The sequence below is a fragment of the Triturus cristatus genome, chromosome 9 (genome assembly GCF_964204655.1).
Source record: "Triturus cristatus chromosome 9, aTriCri1.1, whole genome shotgun sequence".
Lineage (NCBI taxonomy): Eukaryota > Metazoa > Chordata > Amphibia > Caudata > Salamandridae > Triturus > Triturus cristatus.
Genome location: NC_140592.1, coordinates 1,146,693,914 through 1,146,721,623, shown reverse-complemented (window position 1 = coordinate 1,146,721,623; position 27,710 = coordinate 1,146,693,914). Strand labels below are relative to the sequence as shown.

The window sequence follows — 27,710 nt, the reverse complement described above, 5'->3', positions numbered from 1 at the left end:
AGCTTAATTTCTGTGCAGGACAAAAAGGATGTCACAGTATTTTTTGAGCTGTTTTCGATTTCATTTGAGGAAAATAGACAGAGTTTGACAAACCAAGATCAGAAAAAGCCCTTCTGATATAGGCAAGCTGTGGAAGAGAAGCCACACGGTCTTGTCTTTGACGGCTGTTTGCTGAATGACCGTGTGACGCCGAGGAAGGTTTAGAAAGTTTTCTAGCTGCGTACTCTTGACAGAGAGGAATGCATCGGAAAGAAGTACCGTTTGAGGCTCTCCTCGTTACAAGCGGTTGGTCTGCCTTCTCAGTTATCGCAGCCAAGATGTGAAATTCCCATCCACCTCATTTTCCAGATATTGAGTCCACCCTTAAATGGGAAATGCCATACTGAGAATTGTGCAACAGGATACTCAAAACGATCATAAACCAATGTGGTCCATATAAGAAAGAACGTGCGCTGCTTTAAGATTTGTGGGAACATATAAAGAAAAGTCCGATGAAATAAGAACTTTGCCCTGAAGAAGTCCATAAGGACGAAACGCGTTGGCTACGCAGATTTTAAGAAGAACATTGAATAAAGAATTTTTAAACGGAACCTGCTGATTGGATTCACTTCTGTTGGAATTTACTTATTGCACTGTATATAATTTCTATGGTGTGCTGGATCATATTCTTCTTTTGTGTATAACCTTATTGGAAATTTAGAGGTATTGAATCTTAGATCCCTAGCACCCTAAATAAGCCCCAAAAAACTTTTGACCAAATTTAATAATAGGTGCAGATAAGATTGCCTCATACCTCATTCTCTGTGTCTGACCATATTTAATATGGTTCTATCCCATCTACAAGCTATCCATCTAAATAGTGAGAAACTGAGCACATCAGTAGGTTTTTTAAAAGTCTAGCTTAATTTCTGTGCTGGACAAAAAGGATGTCACAGTATTTTTTGAGCTGTTTTCGATTTCATTTGAGGAAAATAGACAAAGTTTGACAAACCAAGATCAGAAAAAGCCCTTCTGATATAGGCAAGCTGTGGAAGAGAAGCCACACGGTCTTGTCTTTGACGGTTTCAATGACCGTTCATGAGAATGTGGTGTACTGTGAGAGCCAAAATCTTAAACCAGATTAATAATGGAGCAACCTGGACAAAAGCCTCCAAGAAAGGGAGTCCGAGTTCCAGACGCGCAATAAGACTCTTCGGGATGGCTAGGAGCCTGCAGAGGAATTTATTTTTAATTTTTTGAAGGCTACCAGAGATGGGGTACCCCCAGATGCCTGCCCTATAACACCACAAGGGAAGTATTTAGTTTTATACAGCATGATTAGTTCCTTGGTGGGCTTTTGGCCCAGTTTAGATAACTTGAAGAATTCATCTATGGCAGTGCAAATTTGCAGGCTCTCTGGGTTAAAAGCTGATCCCAACTCAGATTATCAGACAGTAAGACCCCTAGATATTAAAACTCTGGAATGTAATAATGGGGATTTAATCTATATTAGCTATGTTATGTGCATGTGAGGGGCTCTTTTTAGGGCCACATATCATTATGTGTAACTTCTAATGATTAATTTTCAAATTTAGCTCCCTCATTAAATCATTAAAGATATGAAGGAGCAGATACAGATAATTGGCAGAGCGGTCAATTAAAACTGCGCCAAACTCATAAGGTAAAGTAGGTACTGGGTGGTTCCAAACTCTGGGGAGGTCCTTGCCTTTGGTTACCAGCTCCGACTCAAGAGCGTTTATATAAAAGAGAAATACAAAAGGGGCTAGAATGCAACCTTGTCTCACGCCCCTTGTGGAATAAAAAGACGGGGGCAATAATACAACTCATACATTCATTAATTTAAAAATAAAAAATCAAAGAATATCATCTAAGACACAATGACTATCGCTCCCACAAAAATCAAAGGCACACAATAATTACTCTAAAAATCTGTCCACTGCATTTTAACACAATGCACCTACTACAACTCCCAACATGCACTGATCTGCAATTTATGAATTTTTTTGCATGAGCGCAAATTCGTATTGATACATACGTCGTCCTTCAGCCACCTCGTCTCCCGGAACAAGGATCGGGTTGAAACTGGGTCAATTTAAATCTTGAAACCCTTTCTGGACCATGAAGGTGCAGTACTCGGTTCCAGTGCTTAATTTGTATAAATGTAAGTGCCAAAGCCCTTGTCAGGGGGCCACTGCAGCTTGCACCACACATTTCCCCTGCCAGTGTTGCCAATGACACTACCAACACAACTATGAATCATCAATCAATCAGGTTCTTTTTAAAGCGCAATCTAGTCACCTGGAACTGGTCTCAAGGCGCTGAGAGAAAGGTAAGGGGGGGTTTCGCGGGTCCTGGTAGTTCACTGAGTTCAATCGAAGAGCCAGGTCTTGAGGTCCTTTAGGAACTTAGGGAGCGATGCAGTATGTCAGAGGGAGTTCAATGCCTTGGCGCGAGGAGGGAGAATGAGCGCCCACCTGTTCTGTTTTTCCTGATACAAAGAACCGTTGTGAGGGAGAGCTAGGCCAACCGGCGAGAGCGCTGGGGAGCGTGAAACGCAAGGCTGTGGTTCAAGTTGGCGGGTCCGGTGTTGTGGAGGGCCTTGCGTGCATGGGTGAGAAGCTTGAAGGTGATTCTCTTCACGACGGGGAGCCAGTGTAGTGTCCGCAGGTGTTGGCTGAGATGGCAGTGGCGTGGAAGGTTGACGACTAGTATGGCGGCAGCGTTCTGGACATTCTGGAGTTTGCGGGTGAGGTTCTTGTTGATCCCGGCGTAGAGTGCGTTGCCGTAATCCAGTCTGCTACTGATGAGGGCATGTGTAACAGTTTTCCTGTGTTCGGGGGTATCCACTTGAAGGTATTCCCGAGGAGGTGGAGGTTGTGTTAGCAGGAGGAGGCGATGGCGTTGATCTGGCGGTCCATTTTGAGTTCGTAGCCCTGGATGATTCCGAGGTTGCGTGCCTGGTCCGTGGGGGAGAGGGGTCCGAGGGCGGAGGCAACCAGGTGTCGTTCCAAGTATTGGGTGTGGGCCCATGATGAGTACCTCGGGTTTGTCTGAATTGAGTTGGAGGCAGTTGTACTTCATCCATCTGGCGACGGCTTCCATTCCGTCTTGGAATTTGCGTTTGGTGATGTTGGGTTTGTTGGATAGGTAGAGAATGAGTTGGGTATCATCTGCATACGATGTGATGTTGACTCTGTGTGCTCTAACGATGGATGCGAGCGTGGCCATGTAGATGTTAAACAGGGTCGGGCTGATGGAGGGTCCATGTGGGACTCTGCAGGTGGTTGGAGTCGGTTCTGAGAGGAATGGAGGGAGTCGGACTTGTTGCGTTCTGTTTGAGAGGAAAGAGAGGATCCAGTTGAGGGCCTTGTTCCGGACTCCCGTGTTGTGGAGTCTGCGGGCTAGAGTACAGTGAGAGACAGTGTTGAAGGCCGCGGGGAGGTCTAGGAGGATGAGGGCCACAGTCTCTCCTCTGTCGAGGGGGGCGGGGATGTCGTCTGTTGCTACGAGGAGTGTGGTTTCGGTGCTGTGGTTCTTCCTGAAGCCTGATTGGGAGGAGTCGAGGATGTGGTTTTCTTCGATGAAGGCGGTGAGTTGGCTGTTGATGGCTTTTTCCATGACTTTGGCTGGGTGAGGGAGTAGGGAGATCCATCTGAAATTCTTGAAGTCGGTGGGGTCCGCTGAAGGTTTTTTCAGGAGAGGGTTGATCTCTGCGTTTTTCCAGTCAACGGGGAAGGAGGCGGACTCGAAGGAATGGTTGATGATACGTTGAAGCTCGGGCGATGATGTCTGCGGCTTTGGGGTAGATGCAGTGGGGGCAGGGGTCTGTGGGGGCCCCGGATTGGGTGGTCCTCATTATTCTCAGAGTGTCTTTGATGCTGAGGGCGGTCCAGCTGTCTAGTGTCGGGAGCGTTGGGAGGGAGTTCCTCGTGGGGATTGTTGTCGTCGAAGTTGTCATAGATGGTCTTGATTTTGTCATAGAAGAAGGTGCTGAGTCTGTCGCAGAGGTCCTGGGAGGGAGTGATGTCTGTGGACTCACTGTTGAGTTGGGCGAACTCTTTGATGCTGAAGAGTTCCTTCCTGTTTTGTGTGTTGGTGGAAATCCTGTCCTGAAGAGCTTTCTTCCTGGAGAGCCAGATGAGCTTGTGGTGGGCAGCGGAAGCAGTTTTGAAATTGTCGAGGTCTGTTGGGGTTTTGGAGTTCCTCCACAGTTTTTTGTCATCTGCAGGGGCTTATGGAGTCTCGAAGTTCGGTGGAAAACCAGCTGGCTTTCTTGGCATGGGGCTTGGAGGCTTTCTTGAGGGTTGCGATGGTGGTGGCGCAGTCGGTGATCCAATTGTGTAGATTGCGGGCGGCGGTGGTGGGGTCATCATCTGTGGTGGTGGAAGCTGAGCTGCCGAGGGTGGTGACGAGCTGGCCGTTGGTGTTCTTGTATCAATTCCTGTGTAGGAGCTGATGTGGGTGCCTGTGAGGGATGTTGGCTTTGAAGGTGAAGTGAACACAGCAGTGGTTCGTCCATGGGAGTTCGGAGGAGTGGCTGAAGGTGATGGAGTTCCCAGCTGTGAAAACAGGATTGAAGATGTGCCCAGCTGTGTGCGTTGGTTCTGCTACTATTTGCTTGAGTCCTATGTTGTGGAGATTGTCCAGGAGGGAGGCGGAGTTGGGGTTCTGGTAGTTGTCGATGTGGAAGGTGAGGGCTCCTAGCAGCGTGAAATCGGTGGAGGTGATGGCATGTGGCGTGATGATGTCTGTGATGGAGTTGGAAAAAGGAGAGCAGGGTCTGGGTGGTCTGTAGATGAGGGTGCCTCGGAGGGTGAAGGATGGGTTGGTCTAGATCTTGAAATGGAGGTGTTCTATCAGGTCTATGGGCCCGTCGGAATAGGTGCTCAGCCGGAGATTGGCCTTGTGGGCATGGGCATGCCTCCTCCGAGGCGGTTGGGACGATCCTTCGGGGTGAACTTGTATCCTTCTGGGATGTCGATGGCGATATCTGATCCGGTGTTCGTCCAGGTTTGTGGGCATGGCCTTGCCTCCTCCGAGGCGGTTGGGACGATTATTTGGGGGGAACTTGTATCCTTCTGGGATGTTGATGGCGATGTCTGATCCGGAGGCGGTGTTCGTCCAGGTTTCGGTGAGGAAGGCGAGGAGGTCCCAGATTTCCGTTGTGTGTTTGTGGAGGGAGCGTACATTGAGGAGAATGCATCTCAGGGTTTGGGGTGCAGCAGGGTTGTTGCTGGAGGGAGGTGTAGATTCCTGGGTCTCGGTGAAGGTGAAGGTGAAGGAGTGGCGGCAGTGATGGCAGGTGAAGGGTCCGTGGGTGTCGAGAGGTGAGGAGAGCTTGCAGTTGTAGTTCTTGCCGGCATTGAGTTGGTGGAGAGCCGAGGAGCTGTAGCGTTGGTGGGCTGGAGGACCAGGGGTCCTGTCATAGGTCACGGTCGGAGGCGCAGATGTGCTTGTCTTTGGCGCGCCCGCTAAACGGCCGCGCAGCGTCCTCCGTTAAGTAGAGGTCGGGGAGGGCGGGACAGCTGGGAGTCGGGAGCGGGAAAATGCAGGAGCGGGAGGGTCCGCGGGGGAGCAGCAGCGGCGGGGACCGGCAACTAGGGGAGAAGTGAGGGAGAGGAGGAGAGAAAAGGAGATAAGGGGTAAGAGCAGAATTAAATTAAGAAGGAATAAAATGATATTGAACAGCAGAAATAAATAAATAGAACAGCCGTGATAAAAATAGAACAAGATGCAGTGTGGGGGTGCAGGGGCTCGAACCGAGGTCTTGGGCGGCCAAAAGCACAGAAGCAGGGAACTGCCAGGCAGAGCTACAGGGCTGTGCACTTGCAGAGCAGGAAACCCATGGGTAACAATTCACACTATTCCAGGCCCCCAAAGCTATAAGGATGGCTTGGGCAGCAGGTATTAGCCATTTTACTGTATATTTAATTAATAAACAACTGTGATGCTCATCTTCAAATTAGCTAAACATCGCCATCGTATGGCAGACGGTACTAAATGCCAGTGTTGACAATTGCGATTCTCCTATTAACATGACTAGAGAATCTGGATTTCATTAAAGACGCGGAGGCTATCATTATACATTAATCCTTTAATGCAGTCACAGACAGCCGCACTACATCACAAAGAAAGAAACAGTTCTAGAATGTAGTGATCAGGATACAAATGGCATGAGGCACAAACAGACTGCCTCTTTTAAATGCAAAGAAGTAAATAAAGTTCAGAAGTAAGGTCCAACTTGATCTTGAAACTGAAGGTAGTGACAAGTCCGAAGAGAGGTAGGATGAAGGTTAGATGATCATGTAGAATTATCTGAAAGGAAAAGGAGAGTGATAGTATAAAAGGTAATATAATAGTAAAGTCATGACTTGATGTACAATACAAATACACATCATAAAAGTACATAGTTCAAGTACATAGTTCAAGAATTATACCAACCAAGGGAGTGGAGGAAAAGGGGTGGGATAATGATAGCCTCTGTGTCTTTAATGAAATCCAGATTCTCTAGTCATGTTAATAGGAGAATCGCAATTTCATTACAAGACCGGAGGCTACATCATGCATGTTGGTAGCCATGAAGTACTACATCCGACATGTGTTCAATAGGTTTACAGTAATGGTGAGCGAAGGTTGAAGCATTAGACCAATCAGCCGCTTTAAGAATATCATCTAACTTACCTCCAGACCAGAAGGATTTGCTTGCCATAGCACCTCTGAGAGAATGAGCTTGGAACTTAGAAAGATCAATTCCAGCTAGATTCATTACAGACTTGACCCATCTAGGGATGGAGGAGGAAGCAACTGGTTTAAAGGGTTTAACAAATGAGATAAGGAGTTGTTTGGCATCTGGAGGACGAAGGTCCTTTGTTCCCAAGTCATATTCTCTCATACAGTCTAAGACACACAATTTTGTGCAAAGGTCAAAACGAGGATAAAAAATGGAGTCTGACATGGTTTTAGTTCTTCTAAATATATCAAATTTAACCCCAAACATATCGTAAGATCTATGAGAAATATTCAGACATTTCACATCTGAAACTCTACGACAAGAGATTAGGCATAAGAGAGTAGCAAGTTTAAAAGAAAGGTCTTTTCTGTTGAGGTAGGCGTTATCTGGCCAAGAACAGAAAAGGTCTAGGATAGCTTTAACATCCCACATGGATTGGTATTTGGGTCTGGGAGGTCTTTTTAGTCTGATACTTTTCATCACTCTACAAATATTATTGTTCTTACCTACCGTCTTACCATTGACTAGGGTGTGTCCAGCGGAGATTGCTGATCTATAGCAATTAATAGATCTATAAGATAAACCCCTGTCAAATTGTTCGACGAGGAAGTTAACTATATTGACAATAGGAGCTTCCAAGGGATCCAAGTTCCTCTCCATGCACCAACAAACCCATTTTTTCCAAATGTTGTTGTATCTATAGTGTGTTCCGGGTGCCCATGATTCTCCGAGGAGGGAAAGAGCTGATGAAGAAAGGCCAGACAGTTCGTTGGATTGCCTGACACTTTTCAAGCAAGAAGGTTCAAATTCCCTGGAGAGAATAGGTGGTGATCTTGTCCGTCTGCGTTGGTGACCAGACCCTTGCTCGCTGGAATGAGGAAGGGGAGGTCGCAAGAAAGTTCGAGTGTGGTGGGGAACCATGCCTGAGAGGGCCAGAATGGGGTTATCAGGACCAAGCAGCATTGGTCTATTCTGACTTTCTGTAGGACCCTTTGTATCATAGCAAAGGGAGGGAATGCGTAACCTTGAAGGTTTGACCAGGATTGAAGAAAGGCATTAACCGCTAGAGCTCCCGGGTCTGGCATCCAGCTGAAATATTTTAGGAGTTGGAAAGTCAATCTGCTTGCAAACAAATCCACATCTAGTAGACCCCAAAAAAGAGGGAGGGTATTGAAAATGTTCACATTCAGTTTCCAATCCGTACGGTCTGAGAGGAATCTTGAGTTCCAATCTGCAGAGAGATTTGACTTCCCTGGAAGGTAGTCCGCCTTCAGGGAAATCTTGTGTTCTAGACAGAACATCCAGAGTTTTTTCGCTAAAGCAGACAAGTCTGCTGATTTGGTACCGCCAAGGCGGTTGATATACGATACTGCGGAGATGTTGTCCATCTTGAGAAGAACAGATCTGCCTTGAAGAGAGTGTCTGAAGCTCATTAGGGCATATAAACCGGCTGTAAGTTCTAAGAAGTTTATGTGGTGGGAAGAATCCGCAAAGGACCATGCGCCACCAGTGTTTTGATCGAGGAAGCGAGCGCCCCAACCGTGGAGGCTCGCGTCTGATTCCAGGACAAATTCCGGGACAGGGCCGAAAATTGCTTTGCCATTCCAGGCATCCAGGTTCTCTAGCCACCAGGAGAGTTCCAATTTCCCTTCTTGGTCGAGAGTCACAGAGTCCTCGTACCAGAGACCAGATTTGAGAGCTTTCCCCTTTAATCTCTGAAGGGCGCGGTAGTTCAGTGGCCCTGGAAAGATAGCTTGGATGCTGGATGAGAGGAGACCTATAAGACGGGCTAATTCTCGTAGGGTTATAGAGTCTTGTTTTAGAACATACCTGATTTCTTTCCGAATTTTGGCGATCTTCTTGGTAGGGAGAAGGAGGAGACAGCTCGAGGTATCTACGGTGAAACCGAGAAATTCTATGGATTTGGAAGGTGTAAGGATAGATTTCTCTCTGTTTATAATGAAACCGAGACTTTCGATAAGGTGGATGGAGGTATTGAGGTCTTTCTGAATTTGGGAGTAGATTTGAGACATGATCAGAATGTCGTCTAGGTAAATAATGAGTCGGATACCCCTCTCTCTCAGAATAGAGACAATAGTTCTTATGATCTTGGTAAAGCACCAGGGGGGCGGAGGAGAGACCGAAGGGGAGAGCTTTGAATTGGTAAAGACGTTCTTTCCAGGTAAACTGGAGAAAGGGCTGATGTTCTTGTGCCATCGGAATGGTAAAGTAGGCGTCCTTGAGGTCTAATTTTACCAACCAGTCTCCTTTCAAAAGAAGGTCCCTCAGAAGGTGAATACCTTCCATTTTGAAATGTCTGTAAACTAAGTATTTGTTCACCTCTCGAAGGTTTATCACTGGTCTCCATCCTTTGTCCTTTTTTTGAACTAAGAAAAGGGTGCTGATAAATGTTTTTAAGGACCAGGGAACCTGTATGATAGCTCCTTTTTTGAGCATTGAAGAGATTTCCTCTTCGACGATCTTCTGATGGTTGACTGAAAGAGTTAAAGGATTTGGGGGATGAGATTGAAAGGGAATTTCCATAAAGTCTATTTTGAAACCCTGGACGGTCTCTAGAACCCAAGGATCTTGAGTTAGGGACTCCCATATATGGTAGAATAGTTTTAGTCTGCCCCCTACTTGGGAAGAAGAGGAAAGAGGAGGAAGACTTACTTGCAGGATTGGAGATGTTTGGATTTCCACGGGATCTGTAGCTTCTATTACGAGGTCCTCTGGCTCGATGGGTGTAGAATTGTTGATTTGAGGGGTAAAAGCCTCTACCAGAACCTCTGAAGGACGAGAAGGGCCACTGGGTATTGCGGCCGGAAGAACGGCCCCTTCTTCCAGCCTGTCCAAAAAGGTTTGTGTTGAAGACACGCTTCATATTTGATTGAGCCCTGTCAAGGGCGGTAAAGGTGGCGACATATTTGCCGATTGATTTGATCATGTCTTCTCCGAAGAGAAGACCCTTAGGGTTGTCAGAAGGTTCTTTTTCTGCCAGGTCACTGAGTTTGGGGTTGATCTTTGTCAGGATAGTTCTCCTTCTTTCGATGTTTGGACTCGAATTCGCATTACCAAGGAGGACAATAGCTCTTTGGCTCCATCCGAGAATGAGGATGGTATCGAGAGGCGTATTTGAAATGTGTGACTCCTCAGCTAGGTCTAGGATCCTGGTGAGGGGGCCGAGAACGTCAAGGAGGCGGTCCTGGCAGCCCTTGAGTGCTCTCTCCAGACCTCTTCTAGGGTCTTTTCCTAATTTAAATAAGAATTTTATTAGGTCGGGGTCGAGGTTAGGGGTTTGAGAGACCTTGTCATGAATGGTGGGTCTCAGGCACTCAGATTTGAGGGTATTCCTGGTTTCTCTTTCCAGAGAGTTTCTTAGCCATCTCCTAATGAATTTAGAAACGTGTTCTTGAGGGAACCACTTTGAGCTGTTAGGGTGGGAAATACTTAGGGGGAGAACATTTCTTCTCCTAGAGGATTGAGTATGATGTTATCGGAAGAGGAGGGTGATTCTCCTTCGCCAGGGTTGAGGTCTAGGTCTTGGTTTGGGTCGTCAAGGTCCAAGACGAATTCATCATAAGGGTTGTGGAAATTTTCTTCCTCTGAATCAGAGTCTGCGTCATCCTTCCCGTCATAACGGGATGTACCGCGAAGGGCACCAGTCAAGTTTGTGCCGTTAGGGGCACCCATCAAATTTATGCCGCGAGCGGCAACGTTCTCATTTGAGGCACGAGGGCCTCCCAACATAGAAGAGGTGCTAGGACCTCCTAGGTCAACTGAGGTACTACGACCTCTTGTGATGTAATCAGAAGGATGTTCGCAGTATTTCAATTTTTTATTCTTTTTGCCGTGAGTTGTGAAGTCGTAGGTAGGGTCATCCTGACCAGAGGGGAGAGATCTTTTGGAAGACATCACTTCTTTAAAGGTAGATAACATGCAGGATCGCATTTCTTTCTGTAAGAATTGTTTAAAGGAGTCATTATCGTGGAGGGGGGAGCTAGCGGTGGCATCATCCGAGTCAAGGTCTGACAACTGTGATGCTCATCTTCAAATTAGCTAAACATCGCCATCATATGGCAGACGGTACTAAATGCCAGTGGTGACAATTAAGTGCCAGCGCTGAGCACTGGAAACCACCGGCTCAAATTAAGCACTGTTCAGTTCTATAGCAAATTGGTTTGTCACTTACTAGTGGGTTCCAATCTTAATCATCGCCTCTACTACTAGATCTGTCAGTGCGCAAACCTATCTTAAATAATCATGCCAAAGCACGACTAGGACTGGGAGGTATGTAGTCCCGATACGGACTTTGGTGTCCCCCAGTTGCACCCGTCAATTATACATCTGTGATCAAGTTTATAATCAGTTCTGCAGCACTCTAGGGACTCCCATATATAGTAGAATAGTTTTAGTCTGCCCCCTACTTGGGAAGAAGAGGAAAGAGGAGGAAGACTTACTTGCAGGATTGGAGATGTTTGGATTTCCACGGGATCAGTAGCCTCTATTACGAGGTCCTCTCGCTCGATGGGTGTAGAATTGTTGATTTGAGGGGTAGAAGCCTCTACCAGAACCTCTGAAGGACGAGAAGGGCTGCTTGGTATTGCGGCCGGAAGAACGGCCCCTTCTTCCAGCCTGTCCAAAAAGGTTTGTGTTGAAGACACGCTTCATATTTGATTGAGCCCTGTCAAGGGCGGTAAAGGTGGCGACATATTTGCCGATTGATTTGATCATGTCTTCACCGAAGAGAAGACCCTTAGGGTTGTCAGAAGGTTCTTTTTCTGCCAGGTCACTGAGTTTGGGGTTGATCTTTGTCAGGATAGTTCTCCTTCTTTCGATGTTTAGACTCGAATTCGCATTACCAAGGAGGACAATAGCTCTTTGGCTCCATCCGCGAATGAGGATGGTATCGAGAGGCGTATTTGAAATGTGTGACTCCTCAGCTAGGTCTAGGATCCTGGTGAGGGGGCCGAGAACGTCAAGGAGGCGGTCCTGGCAGCCCTTGAGTGCTCTCTCCAGACCTCTTCTAGGGTCTTTTCCGCATTTAAATAAGAATTTTATTAGGTCGGGTCGAGGTTAGGGGTTTGAGAGACATGTTATGAATGGTGGGTCTCGGGCACTCAGATTTGAGGGTATTCCTGGTTTCTCTTTCCAGAGAGTTTCTTAGCCATCTCCTAATGAATTTAGAAACGTGTTCTTGAGGGAACCACTTTGAGCTGTTAGGGTGGGAAATACTTAGGGGGGAGAACATTTCTTCTCCTAGAGGATTGAGTATGATGTTATCGGAAGAGGAGGGTGATTCTCCTTCGCCAGGGTTGAGGTCTAGGTCTTGGTTTGGGTCGTCAAGGTCCAAGACGAATTCATCATAAGGGTTGTGGAAATTTTCTTCCTCTGAATCAGAGTCTGCGTCATCCTTCCCTTCATAACGGGATGTACCGCGAAGGGCACCAGTCAAGTTTGTGCCGCTAGGGGCACCCATCAAATTTATGCCGCGAGTGGCAACGTTCTCGTTTGAGGCGCGAGGGCCTCCCACCATAGAAGAGGTGCTAGGACCTCCTAGGTCAACTGAGGTACTACGACCTCTTGTAATGTAATCAGAAGGATGTTCGCAGTATTTCAATTTTTTATTCTTTTTGCCGTGAGTTGTGAAGTCGTAGGTAGGGTCATCCTGACCAGAGGGGAGAGATCTTTTGGAAGACATCACTTCTTTAAAGGTAGATAACATGCAGGATCGCATTTCTTTCTGTAAGAATTGTTTAAAGGAGTCATTATCGTGGAGGGGGGAGCTAGCGGTGGCATCATCCGAGTCAAGGTCTGACAACTGTGATGCTCATCTTCAAATTAGCTAAACATCGCCATCATATGGCAGACGGTACTAAATGCCAGTGTTGACAATTAAGTGCCAGCGCTGAGCACTGGAAACCACCGGCTCAAATTAAGCACTGTTCAGTTCTATAGCAAATTGGTTTGTCACTAACTAGTGGGTTCCAATCTTAATCATCGCCTCTACTACTAGATCTGTCAGTGCGCAAACCTATCTTAAATAATCATGCCAAAGCACGACTAGGACTGGGAGGTATGTAGTCCCGATACGGACTTTGGTGTCCCCCAATTGCACCCGTCAATTATACATCTGTGATCAAGTTTATAATCAGTTCTGCAGCACTCTAGGGACTCCCATATATGGTAGAATAGTTCTGCAGCACTCTAATAAGAATGACAGAGAGTAGTTATAATTTGAAATTTTGTATAAGAATTTTTTTCACAAAATAGATGAAATATACCATCAATAAGTTTAGCAGAAAAGCTTACAAGTCATTGGTACAATTGACTTAGTAAAGTTCTATGTGAAATTCGACATAGATTCACCATCTAGAGGAGGTAAATAGGGGGTTCTGGGTTACAGTGAAAAGTACATCCTTTTTAGAAGAGTTTAAACAAAGACTTTCATATATTTTTCACAAGTACATGGTTCCCAGGATATGCACTAATGAGGAACAAGCAAGAGGAAACAATTTACAACAGAGTAAATTTGGGAATTCTCTAATAGTAGGATTACATTGGATTTGGTTGTTCTCATAGTTTATTCAAGCATACTAAATGAAACACTGGACGTCTCTGGTAACACTTGTTTATTGTTATAGCAAACTGACACCTTTATTTAGAACAAGAAACGGTATTACTAGTCATCACATGGTATATTACGATATTTATTCAAAATAGAGGACAGTGTACAAACGGTTTATGTTAGCGTAAGCCCAGTTTGTAATGAATTTAAAGTGAAAATATTCAGCAACTCTCACACGTGTTGTAGTGGAGCATTTATATAGCGCTTACTACATCTATGCGTACACCGAAGAGCTTACTTACATGTGTAGCAAGCTATGCCATGTAAGGTGTGTCTTCATTGTGTGCAAGCTATGCCATGTAAGGTGTGTGAATGGAAGGGTGTGGCCTATTTTTGAAGATCCTATGTGGGAAGAGCTTTCATGTTGTGAGTGAGGAAGACTGGAGGATGATGTGGCTTCAGGGTAGGGTGTAGCAGTGGGATGCTGTGTTGGCCACAGTGAACACGAAGAGTCCTGTGGTCTTCTGCGGTAACGGTGCAGGCTGGTGTGAGAAGTGACGTGGCGGATATGCGAGGCTGCGTGTGGTTGGCGGGCGGTGACGTACCATGGGCTGGCACGGACGGGAACCACGGTATAGCCTGGGGAGGCGTGGTGACTGCTTACGTCAGTGCTTCCTGGTACAGCCGGTTGCAGGGCTCAGTGTTGGGCGTGTGCGCGTGACTCTGGCTGGACCTAGCAGGCGGCGCGCGCTAAGTGCGGCCCGACTCCGAGTGACGGTTTCTGCGGTTGAAAGGGGTAGAGGGGCACGCGAACAGGCACCATGTTCAGCTGGATGAATAAGGAGAGCGCGGAGAAGCCCGACGTGCTTCAGACAGTGACGGGCGGGTTGAAGTCGCTGTACAACGGGAAGCTGCTGCCGCTGGAGGAGCATTACCGCTTCCATGAGTTCCACTCACCCGCCCTGGAGGATGCCGACTTCGAGAACAAGCCCATGGTGTTGCTGGTGGGGCAGTATAGTACGGGCAAGACAACCTTTATCAGGTATGTACAACATTACTGCCACAGTCTCCGCCAGGTCCCTGTGTACATAGTAGCCAAATCGTGTGCATTTGAAGGCAGCCCTGGTTTAAGACTATATCACGCTGTAATCAGGGATTCGTAGTTTAGATTTTTACTCTGTGTATCAATATAGCGCTTAGTACGCATAGCCTTGGGTGAAAATGTCTTATGACATAAGAACACTTGACGAGTTTGCAGTTAATAATGGCCAGGGCCAGCAGTGGCGGCTGGTGAACTTTGGAAGTGGTAGGGGCATAGACTCGTATATAGAGCGTCGAATTACAATACATCACATGATCATGGGAATGCCTATTCTTTATGTATGTTGTGTAATCCTGCCGCCATATCATAAAGGGTGTGTGGCTATGAGCTAACCACTTAGCTATCTATGCTAAAATGTGACTTTATAAATGGAGATGCCTCAGTCAATACACATTGTCTTTGACAGCTATTTTGCTTATTTACTTTCGATATGACAGCTGATATATCTTGGGATGGATCATACCAAATGTGAATCTTAAGAACAATGATATTTCACAGCAAAAAGTCATGCCTAGATGAGGACGGGAAATAAAAGTTATCATCAAGGTTAAAGCGTTCCTGAGGGTTAAAAACAAAAACTTGAGGTTGTGCTATATTCTTCCCAGTCAATAAACATGTACATAGTAAAAAAGCAATTAGAAGTTCTTCAGTAATAGCACTCCCTGTGACAATTAGATTTGGCGATCTTCGCCTAAAGTACAAATAATGAATGCTTGCGTTATCGATAAAATGTCCACTAATGATGTGTGTTCGTCTTATTTTTATTCTTTTATAAAGAATTTCCCAGCAGCAAATAATTGAATTCAGGCCAACACGTGTTTCGTCTGTACGTGTACCACAATACGTATGCAGACTTTATCAAGGCGATTGCACAGATCAAAGTCCGTCGCAGTGATCATAAGGTAGTCAAGGTCCCAGATTGCACGAGAATCTGGAGAAAAAGAACAAGGTCACACTTATTCAGATGAGGCTCGTAACATCATTTATGTGAACCTCAAGCGATGACCGATAGTATCTTCGGTATTTCAAAAATCACGATAAAGCAAAAACCCAAACTAGTCAGGTTTCGGGTGTGTGTCAAATTATACAAGGAAATAAATCACGTTGTCAGTTCCGTGTGATGAGGCCGCATGTAGGGCTGCCCTGCCTTGATAAGCCGGCTTCCTGGTCACGGTCTTTCATCCACAAACACAGTGCGTCCAATAAGATCCTGTTGTATTTGACCATCAATCTGCTGTGCTGGTCCTTGTTGCATACAACACCCACCCTCTATTATTAAAGTGAAAGGCTGTAAAACGACGTCATTGCATCATTCGTCACTGGGCCCTGTGCACTGGCACTTAAGAGAATGCCTGGTTGCCAGGCCTTTACTACGAGCGAGGCTCAGGCAGCAAAGCATTTACCATTACTTTACATATGCCTACTGACTGTCAGTTATAATTATATAAAACTGGTAATGGGATTGCCAACTAGGTGAGTGGGCGGAGCCCCCACGCCCTAATCAAGAAACGCCCAGTGTAAAGTGTGTTGATCGAGTTTAAGACTCGAGTCTGGTGACATTTTTACAGTATGTAATTGTAACTTTATGCATCCTGTCCAGTGTTCCAAGTCCTTGCTGCTCAGCCTTTATGAATGCAGTCTAGTGGAATGCTGCAGTGCTTAGGATGTAATGGGATGCTTGAGCGTCTGGTGAGGTTGAGAGTGTCAGTTGGAGTGTCAGTTGGAGTGTGAGGGCTGAGCAGCAGGGAGGCTGCTCCTGGTGGGGCTATACTTGGACTTGCATAACAGCTGAGCTATCTACATACTAACTTGTAACTAAGATCTAATAAACCTTCTTTTGATAACCTACACTACGGGGCCTGGATTACTTCGTTTACAACAGTGCTGAACAACGGAAACCGTCAAAAGTTGCTACTAATAATGCGCAGATCTGACTAAATATAACTCCACAGTAATCGGGTATCAGCTGCCCAGACTTCGCCAGTGCTTTCTTGTCAGGCGCCAGTAACTTTTTCAGCCTTGGTTCAATAATTTGCATTCGTTTATTTTGTCTGGTTCTCCCCTTAGTCCCAAAATGCAAAAGGAAAAATAAACAGAGTTGAATGATTAACTTAAACCCATCATAGGCATCTTAAGGCATTTAACAACCCTGAATGCCTGGCCAGCAGGGTCAAGCCAAGTTTGTATGCACGCATTGTCATACCATCTGAAAGTGCCCGTGGTTCTTTGTGGTGGATGTGTGAAGGCTATAACGTTTGTTGTCCTTGGCTGAGGAGTGTGTTTAAAACGTGGCATGTGTAGGAACAGTTCTGGTATTATGCTTGATGACCAGAGGAGTTCTTCTGTGGTGTTGTGTTGAAGTAGCAACAGTGATGTACATCCTTCAGTACCTATGTATGAGTGAGACAAGCTTCATCAGGTTTGTTGAGCAAACGCATATTCACTGTATTGCTGAAAGCTGCAATCTGTTCTTCAGACAATAATGCTGGCTACTTTTACCCTACGGACAAGACATTCTTTACCAGTGATGCAAATTGACAAAGTTTCTCTGTAAATTATATTACTTTTAAGGCTATTGCTTCTGTTCCCTTGGACATTAGGGCAGAGGTACTTGTTATGCTTCTGTCATGCTCTACCTTACCTGAGCCTACAATGAGTATTGTACATGTTACTGTCGGACAATTGTTAAATTATGTATGTCAATTCTGTAATAAAATTTGTGGAAAAACAATGCATTGTGGTAAAGCTGTAAGAGGAGAGTTCTCTGTCAAGGCTCATGGCTAACTTCACACCTTTTTCACTTCTGTTTGTGGAAGCCCTATGGATTTGGACCAGGTTAATGGAAATGGTTATAGTTAATTGTCTAAATGAGCAATGTTTGTTTTCTGGCCTTTAAGACGTATTCACTTAACTCACAGGCAGTTAAGCACTTAATAGTATGTACTGAGGTCAATCTGGGTATTGTGTACTACAGGAATTTAAAGTATGCTACAGGCCAACCTGGGCTGGACCAATGTCTAGCATGTCACCCCCCACCCCTCAACTAAAAGCCTGCTTAAAACAGGCCTTATTCAAGCTTTCGTTTGTACACCTAGCTTTGTGCTAAGAAAAGATGTTTACAAAAATTTAAAGATACTATTTCTATGAAAAAAGTCCAACCATACATACATGGAATATGCCCCATGGGGTTAGACACTTCTGGTTATTGTTGCATTTTAATATGCTGCCTTGAATTCAGTAACCTCTAAATGGTATGCAATTTCTGAAGTATGTAATGTATGCCAGAACGGTGTCCAAGACTTGAATCATGTTTTATTTGTTTGTCCCGTAAATGGTTGATACTTGTCTTTTTGAAACTGTTGGTAAGATCATCCTTGGAAGTTCTAAAGCTCTTAACTGGTCCCACTAATGAATTGTTTTGTTGTCGAATTATTTAACTTTTTAATGTTTTTTAAATTTATACTGATCTTACTGGTAAATTGGGATTAGTGATGATAATATTTATACGCCTCAATTAACTTTATGAACTTTTTTTAATGATTGTATGATATATTGTATATTAACTCATTTGAAATTGTTTTATGTGGACCTCTTCAGAGGTTCGAAACATGAATAAATTAAACTTTAAACTTACCCCATGTTTCATATAATTATAACCCTCTGCTGCAATGCAAAACCACAGCCATGTGCTATAGAATGTGAAGCGACAAACATGATTTAATATTGAGTTTAAGTACGCACACATCATGTTTTTCTTTATACATTCTGTGCATGATTCAGGTTTCTAATGTACATTCTATTCAGAATGTTCTTTGCCTCTGTAATGTGATCGGCTGAGCTTCCTTAAAGCACCCTAATTGCCTTTATTGCAGCATCAATATATAGAAGTGTTAACGCATGTGGCAATTTTTCCTGCCAGAATGCATACTTTTTAGAATAGACAGTAGGAAAACACACACTTGCTAACTCATGCCTTTTCTTGTCGATAAACAGGATGCAGATTCTGTTCGTCAGAACTGATCATTTGAAATAATTAGTTCTTCCCCAAAGGCATGATGGGTAATTTCATCTTTGGCGGGGGGGAAGTTTAGCAACCGCTCTGAGTGCCTTATTGTGTCTTTCCAGAACCACGTCTACTCGCATGCACCAACACTGGCTTGCTAGTTCTTCACAAAGGTAAAAATAGATAGAAGTTCCCTAAATTGATTTTCTATTCCCTGCCCCCTACTCACCTGATGTATTTCAGCCCACACTTGATGTATCAACACATCTTAGTTTATTAGGAGTCTATAAAGTAATCAACAGGACATATGTCAATTGTGTACAATTTAAAGTCATGTAAGGCATTTTTGTTTGGGAATATATTCTGGAACCAACATGAATAATTCCACCAATGCTGACCAGATTTCTTTCTTTAAAAAAAATATGTGGTGGATCTTAAAATCTGTATTTATTAATCAGCTGTTTTGAACCTTCCCCCACCTTGTGACCTGTGTGATCCAGTGCATTATGAAACTTTTCACTAAGAATCTAGGAAACAGACTTCAATAGCTCTGTAGTGTGTGGTTTCATGAAGTTCACTGCCCATTCCAGGATATTATACATTTGGGAATTTCATGGGACCTCACAAATCATACCCTGGATTATTAGGAACGTTTTCCTCATTTTGGTTATGTAGGTAAAGTCTTCATTTGGCCTTTTGCCAACCCCTTCACCAGTGTCTGTTCACACAAGCATGGTATTATTTTTACATATGGAAGGTACGATTGTGATAACATTTCACAGTTTGTTCAGTTAGTTTCTGACTATACAATAAGGTTTCTTGTTTCAAATATTAAGGGATATTATAACAGTAGTTTAGGATGCAGGCCCCAGACTTTGCCTTTATGTGTAAAAGTGAGGAAAGGTATTAATCTAGCTGCCATGACTTTGGTATCCTGCAATTTTGTTATATCCAGAGCACAACTTCAGAATGTGTGTGTATGTGTATATATAATATATACCAACCAGAAGTCCTGCATCTTTTATAGTGAGGGTCTTGTATGTAGAAGCAGTCTGATTCCTAGTTAGCAGGATGTTACGCTCAAAACACAATACCTCCTTCACCATGTTGTTTACGTCATTGTACATGCAAAATGTAACTATGTAGAACCCTGTACTGCTCCTTCCTCACTATGGTGAACATAAACAAATGAGCATGTATTTAACCAACAAAAGTAAAATATAACAGAGAAGCAGAAAAATCTATATTAAGCTGCAGCAAATTCAGCACATTTATAATATGTCTCTGTTAAAACTATCAGGGCAAGGCCTTATATTGAATATTTTGAGAGAATATCTATTGTGCGTGGTTATTCCAATTTATGTGACTGAGGCTGCTGGTTTTTAAATTCTGCACATTAGGGCACTGCTGTCCAGTCCCCAGTGTATGTGCTCTGACCCCTAAACATGGTAAATTGGCTAACCCACAATGTGGAAAAAGTAGCTTTCCATTAGTGTCTTACTACATGGTGCAGGAAATACACCAATAGCGTGGAAATTAAGTAACTAGTTGACTGTTGCATGTATTATCCTATCCACCAGACTGAACAGGCTTTCGGCCTACACGTGTATCCTGACTGCTGCAGCTCTTATTCCTACAATCATACCTGTAAAAGTAACCCTTTTTGAAAGCAATGAAACCCCACTTTTAAATATTATTATTCACCACCCATTTGTAGGCCTTGTAGCCAACAAGATGTGGGCCTACCATTTGAAAGTGAAGCCTCAATTTAAGGTTGACATGTTTCTACAGTGACTAGCCCCAAAAGCTATTTTCACTATGTAGGGATGTAGCTGTTCCTATGAGGAAAAAAGAAACGTTGAAATGCTATTTTGTAACTTTTAGTTTAGAATAAGCAACAAGATTCATTCAACCACTCAAAAATATAGTTCAGTGATGTTGTTAATTTTTTGATCAGTCTACAGGTGAATTAGCTGTTATAAAGCTATGCTTTTTTGCCTGAAGCAGTAGTAGGCTTTTTAGCATTGGTGTATCTGCAGCTGGCCATACTTTCCTCATGATGGGTTGTGAAAACTTCTCCCACAACAGAGACATTCCCATGGCTGTTTGACAGAAAGGCCTGGGTGTGAGGTATGTACTAATCTCCTCTTAAGATAGACAGTTGGAGAGGCTTGAGAAACGTCATTAACTTACAAGGGACCCGGTTGAAATGTTTCCATTCATAGTTACATGTAAAGTGGAACCTTGGAAAGAAAAACTTTTTTATCCCAGGGAACAATGCAGCCATCCTGGCTCCATCCAGTGGAAGGAAAGTTGGTCTAATACCTAGTTTGGAGTGTTTGAAGAAAAGGGCACAGCTCATTTCCCTGACACACCAGTGGATGAGCCACTAGCCTCCTCCATGGTAAGAATGGTTGGAGGGGAGAGGAGTTGGCCTAACGGCTAGGGTGCTCGACCTCGAACCTGGGGAACTGGCTTTGAGTCGCGGTAATGATGCTGAACATCCTGTGATTCTGGGCAAATCACTTAATCTCCCCGTGCCTAACAAAAGCAAGCATTTGCAATGCAATAGGTCTCGCATTATTAAAGTTTGAGCTCTTGGCATTGCTAAAGAATGCAACAACAATAGCTCAAACTTTAATAATGCGAGACCTATTGCTTTGCAAATGCTTGTTGTGAGTTGGTTGATGATTCCTGCATAGATGGTGTTTCTGTAGTCCAGTCTGCAAGTGATGAGGGCTCGCATGCTGGTCTTCCTGGTGTTGTTTGGTAGCCACTGCAGCCTCCATTGAGTAGGTCCAGGGAAGGGGGAGAAGCACAAGGGGCGGTGGGCAGGCTGGGAGGTTTGTGGGAGAATGAGATGGAGTGGGAGATACATGGAACAGGTTAGGAGTTGTGGGAAGGAGGGAGGGCGGCAGAGAGGGCAGGAATGGTATCACGAAAGGGGCACTGCGAGAAAAATTACTGGCAAAAAGAAACAAAAGCACAATCACGGGGAGAACGAATGGCACAATCATGGGGAAAAAGAGATGGACAAAGGCACATTAATGGCAAAAATACGTGGCAAAATAATGAGAAAATAAATGGATAAGGCACAATCGCGGACAAAAAGCAAACCGAGGAAGGCACAATCATGGAAAAACAATGGCTCAATCATTATTCAGAGAGAAAAATAGTGGCACAGAAGAGAAAAAAAGGCAAAAAGGTCATAGAAGAGAGAGAGGAATGATCGAGGCAAGAGCCTTGAGGCGCTGGGGCCGGGTTTGAAAGGGCATTGACTGGTTAGAGGACTACTCGGAGGTAAGACCTGAGCAAGGAGCCTAGGGCTTCCGCCAGCTTACTGCATGTTCCGAACTGCAACCACCATTTAGTGATTAGGGAGGGGTAGGAGTCCCTCCTGGTTGAGGTGATTCGGGATCAGGGGGACATGGGAGGAAGGAGAGTGGAAAGAAGCAGGAGGCACGAGGAATGGGTAAGAGCAGCAAGGGGGGGGGAGAGAGGGAGGGAAAGGGATCACTCGAGGAGGCAGCGAGCCAAGGCTAGGTGAGAAATACCACAAGAAACAAGCATTTGCAATGCAATAGGTCTCGCATTATAAAAGTGTGAGCAGCTGGCATTGCTAATAATAATTCCACACTAGCTATTGGCTTTGTAAATTATAACTAAATGCCATTATGTGTTTGTTTTATAAAATAGATTAAAAAAGGCATTGTCATGAACAATGCCAATAGCTTAAAATTTTGCAAATGCGAGACCTATTGCATTGCAAATGCAATAGGTCTCGCAGTTACGAGAGTTTAAGCTCTTGGTATTGTAATTAACAAATCCTTAGGATGTTTTCTATAACTGCAGCTGGCATGATGACAGGGTTAAGAGGTGTAGAGAAAGAGGGTTTAAGAGAGGGATAGAGAGAAAGCTGGAGAGAGAGGTTTAGAGCTAGAGGTACAGAGAGGAATAGAGTGAGTATAGAGAGCGATGGGTAGAGAGACAGGTATACTGTGAGCAGAGAAAGAGGGTTTAAGTGAGGGATAGAGAGAAAGCTGGAGACTAGAAATACGTGGTGTCAAGTAGTGTGGAAATATGCAGAGTGAATTTTTTTTGTGTGGGGTGAAATTATGTGGCATTAAAGTATGTCGAGTGGTTTGGAACTGTGTGGCATGGAGCTGAATTGTGAGTTGTGGAATTGTTTTGCGTGGTGTGGCATAGACTGCAATTGTATGGAAATGAATTATGTTCCCTGGATTTAAAATATGTGGCATGGTGTTGAATTAAGGGATGTGGTGTGGAATTAGTTGGCATGGCGTGGAGTAGGATTATATGGTGTGGAGTGTAATTGTGTGGCATTGAATTGTGTGGCATGGAATTGTGTTGAGAGGAATGGAAGTATGTGTCATGGAATGGAGTGTAAATATGTGGGCTTGAATGATATTATGTGGTGGATTTTAATTATGTCCCGCTAAGTGGAATTATGTAATTGAGTGGATTCATTAATAGTGGAGTGGAATTATGCGGCATGGAATTACGTTCCATGGAGTCTAATTATGTGTTGTGGCATGGAATTAATTGGTGTGGATTTGTTTGGTGTGTCCTCCAATTGTGGGGTGTTGAGGGAAATTGTGAGACATGGAATTGTGTGGCGTGGTATGCAATTGTGTTACATGGAGTGCAATTCTGCGGAGAGGAAGTATGGGTGTGGAGTTGAATTATGTGATGTGATGTGGAATTATGGGGTGTGGTATGCAATTATGTGGCATGCAATTCTGTGCCATGGAATGGAATTATGTGGTGTGGATTTATGAGAAGTGGAGAGCACTCTATTTTGCATGTAATTCTGTGTAGTGGAATTTGTTTGCATTCACTGAGATAGACATGTTACTGTGTGGCGTGAACTACAAGTATGTGACGTGGTGTGCAATTGTGCGGAGAGGAATTAAGTGCCGTGAAGTGGATTTATGTGACATGGTGTGAAATCAAGTGGTGTGGCATAGAATTAGGTGGCAAGGAGTGGAATTATGCTCTGTGGAGTAGAATTATGAGATGTGACATGGAATGGTGTGGCATGGAATTGTCTGGTGTGGAATTGTGTGGTGTGAAATTAGTTTGGTTTGGGGATCTTAAATTTAGGTGGTAGAGTGTGGTCCAATGTGAAATTACGTGGTATGGAGTGGAATTATGTCTCATGGAGTGGAATTATGTTGCATGATGTGGAGTTGTGATGTTGCATGGAGTGAAATTGTGTGGGCTGGAGTTGAATTGTGTGGCATGGAATTGTGGGGTGTTGACTAGTGGAATTATGTGGTGTAGAGTAGAATTAGGTGGCGTGAAAGTATGTGGAGAAGAGTTGTGTTGCATGGTATTGAGCGGCATTGAGAGGATTTGAATTGTGCGACATGGAGTGGAATTATGTGGCTTGGATTGGAAATATGAGGGTGGAGTGCCCTTCGGTGGCATGGAGTTGAATAGTGTGGTGCCGAATTGTGTTGCATGGAGTGAAATTGTGTTTCCTGGAGTGGAATTGTGCACCGTGGAATTGTGTGTCGTGAAATGCAATTGTGTGATGTGGAGTGCAATAGGGTGACATGGAGTGTCACTGAGTGGAGTGGAAACCATATAGCCTGGAGTGGAATTATGTGACATGGTAATGAATTGTGTGGTGTTGAGTGGAATTACGTGCCGTGGAATTACGTGGTATGGAACCGAAATCATGTCGATTTGAATTGTGTGGCATGGCATTACATGCCATGGATTGGCTTTAAGTGGTGCTGTTTTCTTTGGCATGGAATTGTGTGGTGTGAAATTGTATGGCGTGCAATTGTGTGCCATGGAGTGTAATTTTGAGACATGGAATTGTGATGAGTGCCACAGAGTGACATGGAGTGCAATTGTGTGTAGTGGGATTAACTGATGTGGAGTGGAATTATGTGACGTGGTGTGGAATTATGTGGTTTGGACTGAAAGTGTGTGGCATATAGTATAATAATGTGGCATGGCTGTACGTGACGTGCAATTGTGTCGCATGGCAAGGAATTGAGTTGAGGGGAAATATGTTGATCTGAATCATGTGGCACGAAAGGGAAGATGCATTAAGTGACACAGAGTGGAATTATGTTGTAGGGAGTGAAATTATGTGGCATAGTATGTGTCATGATGTGGATTTATATGTTGTGCACTGAAGTGGAATTCTGTGTTATGGAGTAGAATTATGTGGCATTGAATTGTGTGAGTGGAAATTTGTGGCCTGAGCGTTATTCTTAGATGTGGAATTGTGTTGCATGGAAATTATGTTGCATGGGGTGAAATGATGTGGTATGGAGTGGATTGAAAAGAGGTGGAGTGGAATTATGTGACTTGGAGGGGTAATATATGGCATTAAATTATGTGGTGTGGAGTTGAACTACGTAGCGTGGAACTTGGTTGCGTGGGATTCTGTGATGTGGAGTCGAATTGTGAGACATGGAATTGTGCAGCAGGGAGAGCAATTGTGTGGCATGAAGGGCAGATGTGTAACTTGGAGTGCAATTGTGTGATGTGGAATGCCATTGTGTGGAGTGGAGTCACGTAGGGAGGAGTGGAATTATGTTACACACATGGCATGTGACTCGTGTTGGTTTGTACAGATTTCTATCTGATTTTCGGTTTGTACAGATTTCTATCTGATTTTCGTAGTGTTTAGCATTATTGGGGCCCCATAGGTCATTTAAGTGCCTGCTGCTTGTTTCCTCTCACAAGAGCAGAGCATCAAAGGGCTGGGTGAGAAGGGAGGGGGGAATGCAAAGGTCAAAGCGCGAAAGTGAAAGTAATTGAGCAGAGCATCCAAGGACTGGGTGAGAAGGGAGGGGGGAATGCAATTAGCAGAGGAGCAGCTGTGCACGTGCATGTGTTCTCGTGCACTCAAGGTTTAGGCCAGCCAAAAGTGTGGGTAGCACTTTGAGAAACCCACATATAAAATGTCTCTTCGAGCCTTTGGCTCGCGAGACCTAAAAACGGCACAATCAAAGAACAAATGGCACAATCATGGGAGAAAGTGAAAGACAAAGTCAGAATAATCGCAAATAACAAGTGGTACAAACACAAGGAAGAAGAAACAGGCAAAGGCACTATAATGGAACAATCATGAAAAAAAGAGAATGGCAACGGCACAATAAAGGCAAAATCACAGGAAAGAGAGGCAAAAAAAAATGGTACAATCATGGGAAAAAGAGACAGACAAAAGGACAATAATGGCAAGACAAACAAACAACGAACGATCACAGGCAAAAAGCAAACACTTGAAGGCACAATTACTGAAAATCAAGTGGTCCGGACGCGAGCGAGCGCCCGCCGCGCGAAACTGAAAGCAAATTTGTGACGCGGCTGAGCGTGGCGCGCCCACTTGGCGGGGGAGCGCATTCCAGGCAGGGGAGCGGACCCTTTGAAGTATGATGCCGAGGGCGCCAGTGGGCTGAAGCACTTCCCAAAACGGATTGCATGGCGGCACGATGCACGTGATTGTGCGCATGCTCGCCATGCAATCCACTTTTGGGAGCACTTTGAAATGCCCCTCTGACTAGAGTCTCGCATAGCGATTGCGTAAACGCAATAGCTAGGCGAGACCTTAAAATGAATGTGTGTCCTCATGTAACGTAACTGGTGCTATGTAAAGCGCTCCGATACCCGATTGGATTCGGGTCAAGTTCGCGCTATATAAAACTCTGCAAAAAAAAAAAAAATGGTTCTGCCATGGTGAATTTCACTGAGGATGGTGCATTGCGGAATAGTTCAGCACAGTGCTTCCAAAATGTTTTAGAACCACAAACCAATTTTTAGAACAACAAACGTTTGCCACTGACCTAGATTTAATAGACATGAGGCGGGCAAATTTCTTTTTTTTTTTTTTTCTTTTCTAATGTAACGAAAGCATTGTCTGGTAGTGCAGTCATTTACAGACAGCACATTTTCCATTCAAATGACCACTAAAGTTGCACAGACATAACGTTTTACTGATAAATCTATATCCCACACAAATGATAATGCACCGAAATCGGGTTTCTGTGAATATATATAATTTATGCGTCACCAAGTAAAATGTCTTGATTTGTTTTGATCTATTAAAATCTTTGTTTCCATCACATTTCAGAATTACAAAAAAATGTGCTTTATTTTTTCTATCCTAATTGCTGAACGTGTACATTCATTTACAAAAATTTACTGTTGGTTCTGCATTACCAAAGTGACGTCCTACAGCAGGAGTCTCCAACCTTTTCTGTAATAAGAGCTACTTCTGTTCAATGAAAATCCTCCTAACCTACTATTAGAGATGTAGCAAGAACCAGATCAAATAAGATTACATTAGTGGCCACCATTTGCAAGATTATAAGATCACCGATGTGCATCAGGCACGGTTGTCAGCAGTTTTGTTTAAAATGCTTAGTCAATGTGGAATGTTTCTAAATGAGCGATAAATAGGAGCTATAACTGCAATACCCCTATCACCAAGTTAATAATAATAGTAATAGTCTCCTCAACACCATTTGATTTGTATCACTCAAATATCATCTTTAAATATTTTTTGGAAATGTAACTGTTTTTCTCCAAACATCAGCATATGAATTCTGCAAATACATACATTTTAAATTCAGTCAAAGTAACGTTTTTTTAGACCGCAGGTCTTTTAACAACATAAAAAAATAACACTTTATATAAATCTTCTAAAACCATCACAAATTCATCAACAGTTACCATTACAATAGGCTGATTTCCCTACGCTTCATTGCAGAATGGCACAGTACTCGATATATAATCATAGGCACGCCTGTGTATAAACATAAATACGTTAGATACATTTTTAATATGAATTATTACTTCTATCTAAAAATGTATATCAGATAAAACCCACTACCATCATAACTTTCAGCCTTCCATTTCGTTTTCCATAAAAAACCTTTTTACAGCAGTCATATATCTTCCAATAGCTATTGCAATATCAAGGTTTGGCATATCTGTAAGAAGTTCAGTGGTTTCTCCACGTGATTCGGTACCGTATTTTAAAAGGATGGGGCATAAGAACTGTTTCCGCAGAGCTAACACTAATTTTAATTTCAAATGCATACTTCTCAATTTTGGGATATATATTATAATGTGTTTACAGTGTGTGCATAAAAACTGTTATTAATCAGAATGCATCGTTTCGTGGTGCTGAATAATGGATGTTTGTTACCCAACTCAATGGTACTCATTTTATCGATCTGAGAAGGATGAAAGGCAGAGTGGACCCACAGGCATTTAAACCTGTGACCGTGAGGTCAACATAGACCCCTACAGTTGATGC

General features: G+C 43.9%; 1 protein-coding gene across 1 annotated transcript in view; it reads left to right on the top strand.

The window, feature by feature from the left end:
- The first annotated feature begins 13,724 nt into the window (after positions 1-13,724).
- EHD4 (EH domain containing 4) overlaps positions 13,725-27,710 on the top strand; it is a 219,577-nt gene continuing 205,591 nt past the window's right edge. Inside the window, exon 1 of the mRNA XM_085627085.1 lies at positions 13,725-14,340. Within this exon, the coding sequence (XP_085483211.1) occupies positions 14,120-14,340 (221 nt within the window). The 5' untranslated portion in view covers positions 13,725-14,119. The remainder of the gene's footprint in view (positions 14,341-27,710) is intronic.